Below are 17,847 nucleotides of genomic sequence, written 5' to 3' on the forward strand. Positions count from 1 at the left end.
CAATTAGCTTTTGATGATAAGATTATGGGAGGATATTTATTTTTTGCTTTTGTGTAAATTTTCAGATTTTCTCTAGTGAACATAAATAAACTGTCCAGTAACAATAAAGTGAACACAAAAGAGGGGAGACACCAATCCAAGCAACTAGCCCCAGTGCCTTAGACATAAAGCAAGGACCCAGCAAAGGTTCCATTTCTAGGAATGCCCTTCACACATCTGGAAACAGCTCTCATATGTCTCCTATTTCTTAAGTATTTCAGCTAATTTACTGTCACCCTTACAGGACTTGATTTCAAGGCTCTCTTTTATCCTTCCTTCTCTGCAAAGGCTCCATCTGTTAAAACTCCACTCTGGGTATTGTATAAACCAGCTCACAGAATCAGCAGCACGCTCCGGTTTGCTCATTCATCTGTTAATTCATTCACTGAGTAAACACCCCTTAAAAACCTACTCTATTGGACATCCTTGCTCTTACTTACCCACCCCGCCCCCATTCACACACGGTTCCCAGATTTTCCTGGGGAACACCCACCTCCCCTCACCTCAGTCCCTGTGCTCTGGGGGGTGCAGACCCTACCCTCAGCTCCTTCAGGGGGCGGGCACTCGATCCAGGATGGCCAATCAGAGCATCGCATTCTCTTAAGCCACAGGGATTGGTTCCCGAGGGGCATGTTGCCCAGATAAGACCAATCAGAAACAGAGACTCAATTCGGGGACTTTTCTTTAACCGTTGAAAACGTGACCTTTTTATTCCCTTCTGCCAGAACTGCTGAGAGCCGTCTTGCCACCACAATCGAGAAAGAAACGGTAGGTGATGCTGAGGGTTGCAGAAAAACTGTGTAAGCCTTAGCAACACCCTTGAAACCTCCATGCGTTAATTTCCATCCCTAGACTTTTCAAGGACATAAATCCCCTTTCTGGGGAAGCCGGTTCAAGTCAGGGTCCTGCTTTGAGGTCAAAAGAGTCCTGACTGATGAAATCCGAAGGGCTGTGACATAGGCTGCACGCTGGCTATGCACAGAGGAAGCGAGATGATCCATGCCACCTTTCCTGGCACTCAGTGCGATGTGGAGACAGCTACAAACAGCTACAATTATTTAAAGCCGGTAAGATAATTGCTTTAATTAAGTACGACATGGAACAAGATGAGCATGGGGGGGGGGGGGGCGGGGGGGGGCGGGGGGAGAGCCAGGAAAGCCCTCCGACAAGAAACAGCATTTAAACGTACCCTGCATCTGCATTCAGGCAGCAGAGACAGAATTACTATTTGGGGAGTCAAGAGAACACGGCTGATACACATCCAGCTCCCAGTAAACCAAACCCACTACAACCCACATGACACACGGGGCGGTGATACTTAAAGCACTTAAGGGCACTCTCTGAACAAGCCCACAACACAGCATCTCGAGAGACGGCAAAGTGCCAATGTCCAACAGCCCTCACTGGCAAGAATTTCATCTGAATGTTACAGATGATGTCACCCTCTTAAATAACTCTCAGGTCAGTTTTTGTGATTTGGATGCTACACAGCGTTCAGTTTTCACTCCAGCCCTCTTGCCTGTTTGGATTACTGTTGATCAAATCGCACAACATTGTAACAACAGCCCTCTGGAGATGAATAACCTGTTTACCACATTTGTTACCAAATGATAAGGGAGAGGGAAGAGAGCACGTGTCTGGTTCCCTAAAACACTGCATGATGGGTTGGGTTAGAAATATGGCCACAGGGAACAACACTGGCAACAATAAAAGAACCTCTGGGAACATCTATTCTGCTAAGAAAGGCCTTGAAGGCCAGTCTTCGTAAGGGAGCAAAGCCAGTGTCCCTCAGACCTCTGACAATGTGTACATAACACAAGTTGGGAAGATACTTAATGAATCAGAAAGGGATACTGCAAACAAATTCTCCTGGGTCTTTGCTGCTTCTAAACACATCAGCGATTCATTTGGTCCACAAATACAGCTCCAAGTTTCCAGGGCAAAGAATCCTACAGATGGAAAAATTAACACTGACAAAAACTTCCGTGTGGTCTCAAGAGAAGTGCTAGGGTCGAGTGGCAGGAGGGCGAAAGGCTTGAGAACCCTTCCAGGTAGTCTGGATTTCTCGGAAGCAGCTGGGTCACCTCTGCTCTAAAAACACTTGAAAGAGTGCTGTTGACTTTGCACAAACACTTCACTTCCCTTCTCCTGAAAATGCGACTATGACTATGATCACAAGTTCAAGTTCACTGGGCAACTGCTAGGATCCAGGCAGAGCCTACAAACAGGGAGACCCAGGCGTACCGGCTCGAGAGGACTGAGCCTGAAACCAGAAGTACCTGTCGTTCAGCATATGCTCAGTAAACACTGGGAATTAGCGACCCCAAGAAGACTGATAATCTCTTCTAAAAATGAGAGGGGCTTTTATGTTGAAAGCTCCCAAAGAGAAGTTTTTGTTAACTAGTTTGTTTTTGAACACAAAAAATAATATATGCTCATGTTTAAATATTCAAAAAAAAAAAAAAAAATAGAGGCACCTGGGTGGCTCTGTTGGTTGAGTGTCTGACTCTTGATTTTGGCTCAGGTCATAATCTCAGAGTTGTGAGATCGAGTCCTGAGTCAGGCTCTACACTGAGTGTGGAGCCTGTTTAGGATTAGGATTCTCCTTCTCTCTCTCTCTCTTTCTCTCTCTCTGCCCCCCCCTAAAAAATTTTTAAAACGTTTTAAAAATTTAAAAAAAAAAGAATTCAGAAAATAGAAAAGATACACAACAAGACATCTTCCATCTGCCCTAGAGCACAATCCAGTAGCCTTTTCCCCCAAGAGGTGAACAGTATTCCCCACAACCACCTCCTTCTTGGTATCTGCCAGTAATAATCGATGCGTAATCAAGCACATGAGGTGTGTGGACTTACTTGTATCTCCTACTTTTTACCCCCCACACATGGTGGGAACATATCATATTTTCTGCATTTGTCTTTTTTTTTTTTTTTTTTAACTTAAGATTGTATCCTGGAGGGGCGCCTGGGTGGTTTAGTCGGTTAAGCCTCCGACTCTTGACTGTAGCTCACGTTATGATCTCACGGTTTGTGGGATCAAGTTCCACATTGGGCTCTGCACTGACTGCTTAGTATTTTATCTCTCCCTCTGCCCCTCCCACTCGTATTCTCCCTCTCTCTCTCTCTCTCTCTCTCTCTCTCTCTCAAAATAAGTAAATAAACTTAAAAAAAAAAAAGAATGTATCCTGGAGATCACAGCTTCTTAGCACACATGACCTTCTATTTTAAACAGTGGCCAAGTATCCCACTGTAAGAACATACCGTAACTGATTGAATCAATCCCCTGCCAACATACATTTCAGCTGCTTCCTTGATCTTTTTTTTATTATAAACAACGCTGCAATGCGCATACATTACATACATCTTCACATGCCCCATGGATGACTATAGGAAAGATACAACGGATAGGATAAAATCCTTGAAGTAAAATCGCAGGGCCAAGCACTCAGAAAACGCAGATAGTGCCATATTGCCCTTACTGTCACTGTCCCCAATTGTGTGACAAGTATGCCCATTTCTCCACCCATACTCACAAAACATTGTTTCGTGTTTTTAAATACAAGGGAAGAAAGAGCACCAGAGCTCTAGTCTTGTCCCCCTGGCTCTCCCTGCCCCTGTGATATCACACATGACATTACTACTTCCTGTAAGTCCCACCCATGATGCACAACCCAGAAATCCCAGTGTAAAAACAGAATGCACATCAGAGCCACTGGGGTGCTGAAGCCAGCTCACACCAGCTCAGGTGAGCTGAATGGACACCTTTCTTCCCGATTCTGGGTTCAGGGACATCAGGCTTGTAGCTTGAAACTGGACATGGGAAGCATCTGTACCATAGAAATCAGCAAATGCTACAAAGCAAGGCTTCTTTTTTACCCCACACCCCCAGAGGGACCTTGGTCACACATATCACACATCAATGCACACCTACAGTGGAAACCGAACCTCAGCCATCTCTCTTTGAATATTGCCACCAGCAAGAGGGCCACAGATTCTTGTGACTTGGTCACAAATTCTTGGAACCTAAGGACTGGAGAAGATCTGAAGGGATATCTAATAGTCGTGTCTCTTTTGTCATTATGTCTTTGAATACTGCCTTTCCCCAGCCCATCTGTCTAGGCATAAGCAATATCCTCCTAGTTCCTCTTCTATGCCTCCTTACCATTCTTGTGTATTCGCATCTCATTATTGTTTAGTGCTTATTTTTGAGGACAGTCTACAGTGTAACAATTACACACATAAATTAAATAATCAATTAATACTTTTTAAAAAGGCTCTCAAGTGCTCAGTTTCACAATGGACCCAAGTCTCATTTCTAGACCTACTGTGACATTTCAACCTTAACACCCAGATTCCATGGCCTGTTCCTGGGCACAAAACCCAGGACACAAAACTGTGTCTCCCAACACAGGTCCAACACAGGCTGTGTCCCTTCAGCACTGGATTTGGTGTCTTGGGTTGAGCACCAGAAAGAAATAGCTAGCTTGGATTTCAGAGCTGCGTTGTAGGATAATTAAAATCTATAAATACAAGACACACCCTTGATGGCATAGATGCTCATACTCCAAAAAGCCACAGGAACAAAGAGTGACAGAAGGAACAGCAGATCTGTGTCTCATTCACACTCACTCCAAGAAAGAGACGCCTGTTGGGTGGAATGACAGGATCACCCACGCTATTTAAAGTGCTATTTTCATCTGTACTTTGTTTTTGTTGAACAAGTATATTTGGATCTGGATAAGTGTGAAGCAATAATCTATGACAGGATGGATCCAGGACTTTTGTAAGTCAGAACAGTGGTTAGCCCTGGGGCAGGACTCACTGTGAAGGGGCATGAGAGAATGTCCTGGAGAGAGAAAAATCTTGAATGCCCTGTCTAGGTGGGGACAAGATGGGGTGACATATTAAGAATTCATAAAGGGGCATCTGGCTATCTCAGCGGGTAGAGCATATGACTCTTTATCTTGGGTTTTTAAGTTCGAGCCCCACACTGGGTGTAGAGATTATTTAAAAATAAAATCTCCGATGGGGCGCCTGGGTGGCGCAGTCGGTTGAGCGTCCGACTTCAGCCAGGTCACGATCTCGCGGTCTGTGAGTTCGAGCCCCGCGTCGGGCTCTGGGCTGATGGCTCGGAGCCTGGAGCCTGTTTCCGATTCTGTGTGTCTCCCTCTCTCTCTGCCCCTTCCCCGTTCATGCTCTGCCTCTCTGTCCCAAAAATAAATTTAAAAAAACGTTGAAAAAAAATAAAAAATAAAAAATAAAATCTCCGGGGAGGGGGCTCCTGGGTAGCTCAGTTGGTTAAGCCTCTGACTCTTGATTTTGGCTCAGGTCATTATCTCACACTTTGTGGGTTCGAGTCCCGTGTCAGGCTCTGCAGGGCTCTCTCCCCCATCTCTCTCGGTACCTCGCCCACTCGCTCACTCTCTCTCTCTCAAAAATAAAATAAATAAGCTTTAAAAAAATAAAATAAAACCTTGGGGCACTTGGCTGGCTCAGTCAGTTGAGTATGCCACTCTTGATCTTGGGGTTGGGAATTTGAGCCCCCACGTTGGAAGTAGAGATTACTTAAAGATAAAATCTTTTTTAAAAATCCGAAAAATCTTAAAGTGCCTGGGTGGCTCAGTCAGTTAAGCGTCCAACTCTTGATTTCAGCTCAGGTTATGATCTCACGATTCTCGAAACCAAGCCCTACATCAGGCTCTGTGCTGACAGCACGGAGCCTGCTTGGGATTCTCTCTCTCCCTCTCTCTCTGCCCCTCCCCTGCTGGCACATGCACACTTGCCCTGTCTCCCTCAAAACAAATAAACATTTTTTTAAAAATCTTAAAAAAAAAAATAGATTTGTACATTTCACAGTGTGTAAGTTATACCTCAATTAAAATAAAAGTTACAGGCGTACATGAGAGACTACTCCACAACAGCTTGCCACCTGATCTCTGTTCGACAGCTAAAGCTCTCTAGGGGCCAGCCAGCCGAACACAGGGTAGTAAGGACACCAGGAAGACAAGGGACAGAAGAGGCAGAAAAGGGAGCACCTGGCGGGGATAGCGGGTACCCAGGCTCATTTCTTTCTTTTCTTCTTTCTTTCCTTTTTTTTTTTTAAGTTTATTTTCTTTATTTTGAGAGAGACAGAGAGAGTGCAAGCGGGGTAGGGGCAGAGAAAGAGGGAGAATCTTAAGCAGGCTCTGCACTACCAGCTCAGAGCCCACGAGGGGCTTGAACTCATGAAACTGTGAGATTATGACCTGAGCTGAAATCAAGAGCCGGACATTTAACCAACTGAGCCACCCAGGCGCCCCAAGCTGGTTTTCCATGAGGGGCCTCCCAGCAGTTAAGTGCATTGGCTCTCCAGCCAGACTACTGGGATGCGATTACTGGCTCCACCCCTGCCATGGGCTGTCTGTGTCCCCACCAAATGTATGTGCCGGAACCTAACCTCCAAAAGGACAGCGTTAGGGGGCAGGGCCTTCAGGAGTGATTAGGTCCTGCGGAGGGAGCCCTCATGAATGGGATCAGCGCCCTGATAAAAGAGACCCCAGGGAGCTCCCTCACCATTTCCGCCATGTGAGTTTACAGCAAAAGAATGGCCATCTGTGAATGAAAGTGGGCCTTCACCAGACACCAAATCTGCCGGCACCTTGATCTTGGACTTGTCAGCCTCCAGAAGTGGGAGAATTAAATTTCTGTTGTTTAATGCCCCCCAGTCTGTGGTATTCTGCTACAGGAGCCCAAATGGACTAAGACGACCCTTGCTACTGGAGTGAACTTGGGCAAGTTACTTCTCTTCTTTGATCCTCAAGTTTCTTTTGAAATTTAAACAAGATAATTCAAAGCTCTTGGCACAGCGTCTGCCATTCAACAGCATTCAATAACTGTCAACTTGTACTCCTGTTACTGACAAGAGGCTGAGAGCATCTTCTTTCCTCCAAAGTTCTTTTTTAAATTATTTTTTTAAGCTTTATTTATCTATTTTGAGAGAGAGAGCAAGGGAGGGGCAGAGACAGAGAGAGAATCCCAATCAGGCTCTACACCATCAGCACAGAACCTGACGCGGGGCTCGGTCCCATAAACCGTGAGATCGTGACCTGAGCCGAAACCAAGAGCAGGACGCTTCACCCACTGAGCCACCCAGGTGCCCCCTGTTTCCAAAATTCTTAAATTAAAATTTTAAATAAATAAATAAAAATAAATTAATACTTTCACCTGATAACCTTGTAGGGTCTCAATAAATATTCGTGGAGTGAACGAAAGAAAGCACATGGATTCTAACTTCAACAGAGCGGCAGGTTCTTATTTCTACTAAACTGAAATCCATGTCCTGGCCTAATATTTCCATCCACTTTAATTTTTCTTCACAGCAAAGCAGTCGAGAGCACACGCTTGGAAGCAGATGGCCACGGTCACATCCAGCTGTTACTTACCAACTCGGTAACCTTGAACGTGTTGCTCAAACTCCAGGCCTCAGTGTCGTCTCCTGTAAAACAGAGTGACAGCAAGAATTAAGCACGCGACAAGAGACCTGAGCACAAGGTGAGCCCCCAGTAAATCCTAGACACTATTATTCTTTCCCATACTACAGACACTGTGAGAGAATAACCCCTCTCAATTCCATTTCTTCAGACCATCAGGGTTTACAGAGCATGTCTCACAAATATTTTTCTCATTTAATGTTCAAAATAGTGGTATGTATTACAAATAAAGAAATGGAGGTTCAGAGAAGTTAAGTAACTTGCTGACGGTTACACAGCAAAGAGCAAAGACCCAAACCAAAATCCTATGACCAAGGGATGGTTTGGCTAGACTGTGTGGTCCTGGGGACAGACGGTGGGGCCAGGCTGTCCTTTTCAAATTCAGAATTCCAAGTTAAAGGATGCTGGAAGTCTGAGTTACAACAGGAGTATTTGGCTCCCACCAAAATGCTCAGCTCAACTTGAGACTGAACTGGTCTGAATCATTCTATCCCTGAATCACTTTCTGTTTTAGGTTTCTTCACGGCTGAGGAAAGAAAACAAACTTATATAGAACACCAACCCCATCACCCTCAGCATCTCTTATAGCAGCAAAAACTTATGAATCAAAGGGAGTTTTCATAAAACCAAAGTCAAACAATATCCCATGGAACACAGTCGCCAGCGTTTAGCGTGCGGGTCAGAGCACGGTCTGCCGCGTCTAGACATTCTCATTATTGCACGGAAGAGATACAAACTGCCTTTCTCTGGCCTTTATTTTGATTAAATCTTTAGCTGCCTTAGTGTTTTCTCTTTGCTTTTCGGCGGGTGATGAATTACAGGAAGCTGATCCACTGGCCTCACTTTACTCACAAAAGGTCTGGAGGCTGAGCCCAATTGTGGTAGGAGAACACTACCGGCTGATCATGTCAGCCACCTGTGCTCTCCTGCCATCTCTCCTCTTGTCCCCCCCACCTCCCCCCCACCCCACACACAGGTTTCTTGTCCCTGTGGCATGAGTATGGTTTAAAATCCCTTTTATTTATTTTTTAATTTTATTTTTGTACGTAACCTCTACACCCAACGCAGGGCTCAAACTCATGACCCCTGAGATCAAGAGTAGCCTGCTCCACTGACTGAGCCAGCAAGGTACCCTTAAAATCCCCCTTGTTTTAAATTTATTTTTGAGAGACAGAGCACAAACATTGGAGGGGCAGAAAGAGAGGGAGACACAGAATCTGAAGCAGGCTCCAGGCTCTGAGCTGTCAGCACAGAGCCCAATGCAGGCTCGAACCCACGAACTGTGAGATCATGACCTGAACCGAAGTCGGACACCCGACCAACTGAGCTACCCAGGCGCCCCTAAAATCCCCTTTTAAATCATGATCACAGAATTGCTTGGTGGCCAAAGAAAGAGGAGATTTAATTTAAGAACCACATAAGCATACTCACAAGCTCTGTCCTTGAGTATGTACAACATGCCCCATGCCCTTCAGGGGCTCACATGCACACACACACTCACACCCCTCATCTACAGTTCTCCTGACTCCTCTCGCTATGTCTTCCAGTTACATAAAGGACTTTTTTCTCTTTATTTCAAGTTTTTTTTTTACCAGATTTACAAAATAGAAAATGGAAATAAGTTGTTCACTTGGGAACATTTTAGGACCTTGGGAAAATCCCAGGAATCAGAAAAAAAGGGGCACTAACTCACTCTCACAAAACCCGTTTTTTAAGAACACAAAGAGTAAGTTGACCATTACATCACCTAGAGACAAAATCCAGGAGACAGCATAAAGGTCCCCAGAAGGAAAGTGGTCGTCTCCAAACAAGGGTGACTTTTTTTCACTTCCATGATTTGGAGCAGAGAGAACGTGGACTATGGCTCTAGAAACCAGATCTGGCCTTGTCTCCTCTTTAGACTCACACTATGGGGCTCCAGTCCCTTCTCAGTCTCTCAAAGCTGTGTGACTTTCGGCAAGGCAATGAACGTCCCTGAGCTCCTGTAGCCTCTGCTGTAAAGTGAGAATACTCATTCTTTCAAGAACTAGCTACTGAGCACCTATGATGGGCCAAGCATGTGACCATGTGGCAAGGAGTTAATTCCAGGAATTAAATCTTCCCAGCCAGCCAGGAGCTTTCATGGATTAGTGGGGCAATTACAGGCAGACAAGCAATTACAATGGAGTATGAAAAAGTGTTACAACAGTGGTGGGTACAGTGCTGGGCAATCATAGAAAAGGGTATTTAACTCAGCAGGGGATGGGAAGTGTTGGGTATAAGAAAGGCTTCCCCAAGGAGGTGATATCTAAGCTGAAAACAAAAAGACAAGTTAGACTTTGCCCAGCCCAGATAGGAGGGGATCCAAGCAGAATTGACCACACATGCAGGTGCCTGGGTGGCTCAGTAGGTTAAGCGCCCTACTTCGACTCAGGTCACGACCTCGCAGTCTGTGAGTTTGAGCCCAGCGACGGGCTCTGTACTGACAGCTGAGAGCCTGGGGCCTGCTTCGGATTCTGTGTCTCTCCCTCTCTCTGCCCCTTCCCCGTTCACACTGTGTGTGTGTGTCTCTCTGTCAAAAAAAAAAAAAAAAAAAAAAAAAAGAATTAAAAAAAAAAAAAAAATCACAGCATATGCAAAGGCCCGCAGGCTAACTTGCTGGTTCCTTGCTGGTTCACATGGTCAAGGACAAGAGACAGGAAGAGAAGATGTAGGATATACAGACCTAGATATGCAGGCAGCTGGGCTTGCCAAGGTAACTTCCCTGGACTAGGTAACCTCCTGAGGTCCCTCTGTCCCCTAAGGGCTGGTTCTGTGGTTTTCTGAGACCTCAGGTCCTCCTGCCCTGAAAGCCCTTTCATCAGCATGCAGGAGCCCCTGGGTCCACTCCAGGGCACGAAGGAAGTCCCAACCACCCAACGTGGGCCCTTCTCCTTCCTCTTTCTTTTCCCCTCAGGAGTGGCTGGACAGAGTGATTCAAAGAGGAAACTGTCTTTTATTTGTCATTTGTTTCTAAAAATACAAAAAAATAAAACCACCCAGAGCTCACACATACAGTCTGTCTTCCCACCGACCCCTTTTTCCCACCCAGCCCCTGAGCTAGCTGAAGAAATGCTGGAATTACCTGTGTCTCTGCCTCCTTCAGGTCATTTTAAGCTACCTGAGGGCTAACACTGAGTTTGGTCACCCTGTTAGTCCCAGCACCTGGGATTCTGCCTGATGCATAGTAGGTCCTCAAAAATGCATACAGGACTGAACTGATTTTCTCTTTCTGCAAATGAACACACATCGAGATGCCCCCTCTCCCCCAGCAGCTCTGGGGCCAGGCTAGAAGACCTACAGACCCCAAGGGGCCACCTCGACACTTTCCCCCACTGCTCTACAGACGAATCTGGGGGCTGAGTGAAGCCCCACCTGGACACTGATGATCCCCTCGTTATACCAGTGAAGAATCCCAGGTCCAAAAGAGTGACTGACTTGCCCAAGTCTTAGCAAATGCAACATAATATTTTTAAAAGGCCACAAGATTATTTTAAAAAAAATTTTTTTGATGTTTATTTATTTTTGAGACAGAGACAGAATGTGGGTGGGTTAGGGGGCAGAGAGACAGGGAGGCACAGAATCTGAAGGAGGTTCCAGGTTCACGCAGGGCTCAAACTCAGGAGTGGTGAGATCATGACCTGAGCCGAAGTCAGACGCTCAACCGACTGAGCCACCCAGGTGCCCCGTAAGGCCACAACGTTCTTAAGGGAAAGGCTCTACCAGAAATGTTAATTTATTTTCAGGGAAAATGTTTAACGTTGACTAATGGAAGCTTTTTTTTTTTCCCCCTCCACCAATTACACCATAAGATCCCTGGGTTTTTCTAGGCAGGACTAAAATTTCCCATTGAAGCAAATCTATTTGTGAAGATGACCATGGATATTTTAGGGACTGGGTATGTTTTCGATTATGGATCATTTTTTTAGGATAACTCTCCATTATGTGATCTCAGGCTATAACAATGTTTAAAGAAAAGTTGAGCTCCCCAAACCACTTGATTCCTTCGTTGTTGGTTTTTTTTAATGTTTTGATGTTAAACCATTTTACTATGACATCAAAGACGATTTTGAAAGACGCCATTTCAACCTATAATCCCTCCACAAAAGAATTCCTCACAATTCTCCGTGTCCTCTTTAATTTTTTTTATTCACAGATCTGTTCTCTGTATATATGTATGTATTTCATTAAAAGGAATTAACCTCTAGTGTAGAAGTTCCCTAAATAGTCTTTTATTTTTTCCTAAAAAAAAAAAACCAAAAAAACCAAAAAAAACCCAAACCTTAAGCAAGTCACTGGCGTGATAAATCCCACAGAGCACAACCCGGGGAAACATTAAGTGCACCGGGACATTCTGGGTCGGAGACATTTAGGGCAACACTTTCAAGCCTGCTTCATTCAGCAGTTGTTCTGACACTTCCCACATCCCAGCTCATAGGAAACAGAAAAAGGAAAACAGGTGTTTTACTTATTCCACCTGGCCTAGCAAACTCATTGCTCAAGAGTTTAAGTCAATATTTTTCTGCAGTTGAAATAACATCTCAAATAGTGTAACACAGTGGTTCTCACCCCGGCTGATGTAACCAGAGCTCATGGGAGAGGGCGGAAAGTTTTTTTTTAAACCCTGCTGCTGGGTCCCAACCCTGTACAATCAAACACTCTCTAAGGATGAAACCCCAGCACCGTGGTTTTCTGGCTCCCCAGGTGACTTAATGTGCAAGCAGGACCGGCTTAGAATAACTCATTAGTCAAAGGAAGCCCATGGGAAATCTTATCTGGAAGTGAAGAACTCCTCGTAATTAAATAAAATAGCAGATGTAAAAGTACCTAACAGTGCCTGTGACCCAGAGGACACTTAATAAATGTTAATTAAGCACAAAAAAATAACTGAAATAATTACTCTTTCTCCGCAGTGAATTCATCTTGTAATTTTATTGGCTTGTTTATCACTTGCTGTTTTTTTCTTAGCCATGATTCATTCTATCTCTGGTAATAAAATTGTTAACGTATACCCATAATCCTGTTCAATTACAAGAGCTCTGTAATATTTCCAACAACCCTTAATCACTTATTTAATAAAACTTTCCCCCCAGAACAGTGGCTAATATATACCAAATACTCAATGAAGAGGAGCTATTTATAATTATTATTATTCAGAATTCATGATAATTCTTCTCAAGTAGGCTGAAACCCATTTGACAGTATTTGGAGAGCTTAACAAGAATGTAAAAAAAAAAATTAGGGCAATATTTTACACACTTATTAAAACAGACTTTTAAGAAAACCAATTCTTTTTATAATTTTGTGGGGAAAAAATTAAATATGATCATTGCACAGGTAGCTGGCTTATCTACCTATTCAAGGGGCCCAGAAAAAGCTACCTGTTAATGCTTAGCAGTTTCCATAGTTACTTGGAAACGCTAACACGGCAATTAGTTACAAATGGTCTCTGATCCAACTGGCCTACCACTGCCTCCCTGAACCTGAGTTAGGAAGGTGATTTTTTTTTTTTTAAGTTTATTTATTCTTTTTTTTTTTTTTAATTTTTTTTTTCAACGTTTTTTATTATTTTTGGACAGAGAGAGACAGAGCATGAACGGGGGAGGGGCAGAGAGAGAGGGAGACACAGAATCGGAAACAGGCTCCAGGCTCTGAGCCATCGGCCCAGAGCCTGACGTGGGGCTTGAACTCACGGACCGCGAGATCGTGACCTGGCTGAAGTCGGACGCTTAACCGACTGTGCCACCCAGGTGCCCCAATGTTTATTTATTCTTGAGAGAGAGAAAGCACGCATGACAGCTGGGGGGAGAGAGAGAGGGAGACAGAGGATCTGAAGCGAGCTCTGTGCTGACAGCAGAGAGCCCGATGCGGGGCTCAAACTCACAAACCATAAGATCATGACCTGAGCCCAAGTCCGAAGCTTCACCACCAACTGAGCCACCCAGGTGCCCCTTGGTGGGGTTTTTTTTTTTTTCTCCTCAAGTTACTTAACATACAATGTAGGATTGGTTTCAGGAGTAGAACCCAGTGATTCATCACTTACATATATATAACACCCAGGGCTCATCCCAACAAGTGCCCTCCTTAATGCCCATCACCCATCTGGAAAATACTGTGGAAGCTCCTCAAAAAATTAAAAATAGAACTAAGCTAGATGATTTTTTAAAGTTTATTTATCTTGAGAGAGAGAGAGAGAGAACACACAAGTGGGGTTGAGGGAGAGGGAGAGAGAGAGAATCCCAAGCAGGCCCTGCACCATCAGCGAAGAGCTCAACGTCGGGCTCAACCTCCCGAACCGTGAGATCATCACTGGAGGAGCTGAAACCAAGAGTCGGATGCTTCACCGACAGAGCCACCCAGGCGCCCCAGGAAGGTGACTGTTCCACGTGTTCACATCACCCCTCAGTTCTGAGAAACCACAAATCTGTTTTAAAAAACAAAATGTAATTTCTTAACCCAAACAAGGAGCTCTTCTCTATGAAAATGTCCTAACCTCTGGCTCTGTCCTGCTCAGATGAAACTGGTCTGTCCTCATCCTCTCCTCATGCTGTGCCATGACAGGAGACCAGCAGCTATGCTGGAGGATTTGCTGTCCCCAGTTCAGGATTCACACTGGTCAGAATAACCCTTCTGTTGCTTGTACCTGAGCAAGCTACACCCTGCATCCCTATGCCTTCCATGTCCAAACATCTACTCTGTCAGGTTTTAAATCAGCTGGACTCAAAAATAATGACGTACAAAAATAATAAAGACACGTACATAAAAAAAAAAAAAAAAGAAAAAAAACATATACAGGGGCACCTGGGTGGCTCAGTCATGATCTGACCCACATCGGGCTCTGTGCTGACAGCTCTGAGCCTGAAGCCTGATTCGGATTCTGTGTCTCCCTCTCTCTCTCTGTCCTCACCTGCTTATGCTTTGTTTCTCTCTGTCTCTCAAAAACAAATAAACATTAAAAAAAAATTAACAAAAAACCACGTACAAAAATAATCATGATGTGCACTTCTTTATGTGTATATTATATGTCACTAACAAGTGCTATGGTCTAAAAGGTTGTGTTCCCCTAAAATTCACACACTGGAATCCCAACACCCAATGTGGCAGTATTAGGAGGTGGCGCCTTTGGGAAGAGCTCAGGTCATGAGAAGGGAGCCCTCATGGATGGGGCTAGTAGCCTTATAAAAGGGGACCTTGCGAGCTCCTTCACCACTACCACCGTATGAGGACACAGGGAGAAATCTTGTGACCCAGAAGAGGGCACTCAGCTGACCATGGTGGTGCCCTAATCACCAGCTTCCAGCCTCCAGCCAATGAGAAAAACCCGTAGTCTATAAGCCACCCAGTGTGTGTGGTATTTTGTTACTGCAGCCCTAAGACAAGGTCAAACGTGATCACACAAGGGCCTTTGGCTAGTAACAGCTTGGTTGCTCAGTAAGAATACAGTGCCGACTGGGGGCGCCTGGGGGGCTCAGTCGGTTAAGCGTCCGACTTTGGCTCAGGTCATGATCCCACGGTTTGGGAGTTCAAGCCCCGCATCGGGCTCCACGGTGATGGTGCAGAGCCTACTTGTGATTCTCTCTTTCTCTCCCTCTCTCTCTGCTCCCTCAGCCCTCTCTCTCTCAAAATAAATAAACTTAAAAAAAAAAAAAAAAAAAAAAAAAAAAAGAACCTAAGGATGACCGTCACCGGCCAGGAAGAGTCAAACGGGCAAGAGAGATGGAGAAGATGACAGAGAGGCCCTCTCGAAAGACCTCATGCTCAGGGGAGCACGAGGACTGGCTCCTGCAACACCAGGGCTCTGACAGAGCAGCCACGGGGTGACGAAGAAACACAAAGGACAGGGTCACAGAGGCAGCCCCAGACACCTAGCCTGAACGAGAAGCAGAAATGGGGAGGTGATAGTTGGGGACAACAACGTTAAGGGAAGAACTGCAGTTCACGTCCATCGTTCCCTCAACTCTATCTCCTGAACTTGACATTTCCTTCTCCGCCATTTGCATTAGCTCCCAACATTTGGCTCTTTCAATGAGATCATAAGCACCTTGACGGTCGGCACCTTGTGTCACTAGAAGAACTAATTTTAGTTTCTGTATGATCAAGTGTATACAGTACTTTAGATAGCTAGACACGGATAGTACCTGAATATTAAAACTGGTGTAACTCACGTTTTCATTTAACCCTCTGGTTGGCCAAGCACTGAATTACTAGTGTGAGAGGGTCCTGTGAAGGCCTCATGCAAGTGATTCCAATTTGTCCTGGCTGATTCATTTTTGTGGTTGGAAAAACTGCCATGTCTGGAACCCCCACTGTAATGGAGCTACAGAGGATCCCTAGAGGACACACTCCCAGATTCATGCCATGGCGGGTGCCATCTCCCCAGGACAATTCCAGAGCCCTCCCCTATGCTGGAGTTTCTAAAGTGTTCCTGGATCTATTCAGAATACAATCTTTTCTATTACCCAGGTTCTCCATGACTCTGTCACTACATATTATCATTATCATCATCATCATCATCATCATTATTATTATTATTATTAATTTGCCAAGTACGCAGTCCAGAAAAGCAGCTAATATATGGGCAGAGATGTCCCTTGAAACATAGTCTCAGGTGTTTTTAATTTCCTAATCACAACTATCGCTAACTAGCTATGGCAATCTTACCCGACAACAGGACCCACGATCTTCAGCAGCATTGCTTTTATTTGCAAAACCAGACATATGCCTAATCCCCAAGAATGTGCTTCAAATATTAAGGATTATACACGAAGGTTCTGCATGCATCCACATGCACGTAAGCATAGTTAAATATATATCAACTTTCTACAGTCCTAACACAGGGAACATACAAAATCCTCCTGACTTGCAGTGCGTGCCCAGAGATACGAATCCCACGCATATTTGGGGTTCTTTTGAGATAACATAACTGATTCTAGGGTCCACCCCAAGTTTACAAAAACTCCCCCCCCAAAAGTAGCCAAGCTTAACTTCAAATATTTTGCCATACTAACATTTGGAGGAATAAAGCACACTGTTTTCACGGAGGTTGTAACTCTCCTTCTTGAAGGACTATGAGATGCCACATGGGCACACCTTCCTCCAGGCTCCAGGCCTGGGACAGTCAGCAACGGTGTCTCCTAATTACCGTCTCCCTTTCCTCCCTTCTCTCCTAGAGAGAGAAGGCTCTGTCAGCACAGAGCCTGATGCAGGGCTCGAACCCACGAACCGTGAGATCATGACCTGAGCCGAAGTCAGATGCTTGCTTAACCGACTGAGCCACCCAGGAGCCCTGAGGTGCAGAATATTACTTCTGGTCTAACTCCCTGATTCTATAGAGTCACAACTGGCTCCCAAGTATTCCCACTACTCCCTACCCAGGGACGATCACTTAGCTTCCTCCCATTTCCAGACTCCTTCACCTGGTGACCTGCTTCCCAGATGTCCACTCTCAGTCCCCATTCAGAGAGCCTTCAGTGTAGACAGGGGCCCCTGCTGGGCACACCTTACCCCGATGCTCCCTTTCCCAGAGCACTGTTCTCACTATACCTGAATGATGCCATCACTTACTCAGCTAGCTCACTTCGGAGCTCTGAGTGACTCTTTGTTAAATTCTTTATGTCCTGGACCCGGGCATAGCAGTGACACGTACATGCAAACTGGGTCGTGAAGTGAGTGACCAAGGCATCCCCGTTTATCAGGGAAATTCCCAGCTTTAGCAAGGAAAGTCCAAAGTCCCAGGAAACCCCTCAGTTCCAAGCAAAGCAGGATGGCTGGTCACTCTAGCAGGGGATACCAGTGAGGTCAGACAGCCTGCTCACTGCTCCTTCCGCTAACTGTGCTCAGACATCCAGACTGGGCCCGGAGCCCTATCTGTGCCAGCTGGTCCCGGTAGCCCACCACTGTCCAACAGAACTTTCGGCAACATCCGCGACGTCCAGTAAGGCAGCACCAGCCACACGTCGTTACTTGGCACCTGCCTTCTGGCTCGGTGAACTGAGAAGCTGAGTTTTTACATTTTAATTAATTTTAATTACTTTAAACTTAAATCACCCCGTGTGGCTAGTGGCTACTGCACTGGGCAGCTCAGCTCCAGTGTTACATACGCAGAACCAGGGTCCACTGCTGTGCAGACGAATGAGCTTTGAAGTCAGACAGACCTTGGTCCAAATCCTGGACCAACTCCCTCATTTACAAATGTGTCACACCTTCTTGGGGAAACACATTTCTTCATCTGTAATCCTTCCAAATTTACTGGGGGACAATGTTCAGGAAGTGGCTGGCCCGCTGAACTTCAAGAAATAGGATTTCTTTAGAAGCAAGTAAAC

The 17,847-nt window shown here is 45.2% G+C and overlaps 1 protein-coding gene and 1 long non-coding RNA gene across 13 annotated transcripts in view; one reads left to right on the forward strand and one right to left on the reverse strand.

Moving 5' to 3' along the window:
• The window catches only part of CYRIB (CYFIP related Rac1 interactor B), a 148,948-nt gene that overhangs the window by 98,029 nt on the left and 33,072 nt on the right, over positions 1 to 17,847 (reverse strand). For 9 of the 11 annotated variants that reach the window (XM_058699069.1, XM_058699073.1, XM_058699079.1 and 6 more), the window contains one exon: positions 7,460 to 7,512. In XM_058699069.1, coding sequence (XP_058555052.1) covers positions 7,460 to 7,512 — 53 coding nt within the window. Of the gene's footprint in view, positions 1 to 1,893; positions 1,951 to 7,459; positions 7,513 to 17,847 lie in introns of those variants that run through there. The other 2 variants (XM_058699078.1, XM_058699071.1) reach the window with 2 other exon arrangements.
• On the forward strand, positions 666 to 8,286 carry LOC131494635 (uncharacterized). 2 transcript variants are annotated; one of them, XR_009253509.1, is made up of 4 exons: positions 666 to 807; positions 892 to 1,106; positions 7,397 to 7,568; positions 8,022 to 8,286. It is a non-coding gene; the product is annotated as an uncharacterized LOC131494635 (long non-coding RNA). The 2 variants fall into 2 exon arrangements; XR_009253508.1 differs by having other exon boundaries at positions 681 to 1,106.

The sequence above is a fragment of the Neofelis nebulosa genome, chromosome 14, assembly GCF_028018385.1.
Source record: "Neofelis nebulosa isolate mNeoNeb1 chromosome 14, mNeoNeb1.pri, whole genome shotgun sequence".
NCBI lineage: Eukaryota > Metazoa > Chordata > Mammalia > Carnivora > Felidae > Neofelis > Neofelis nebulosa.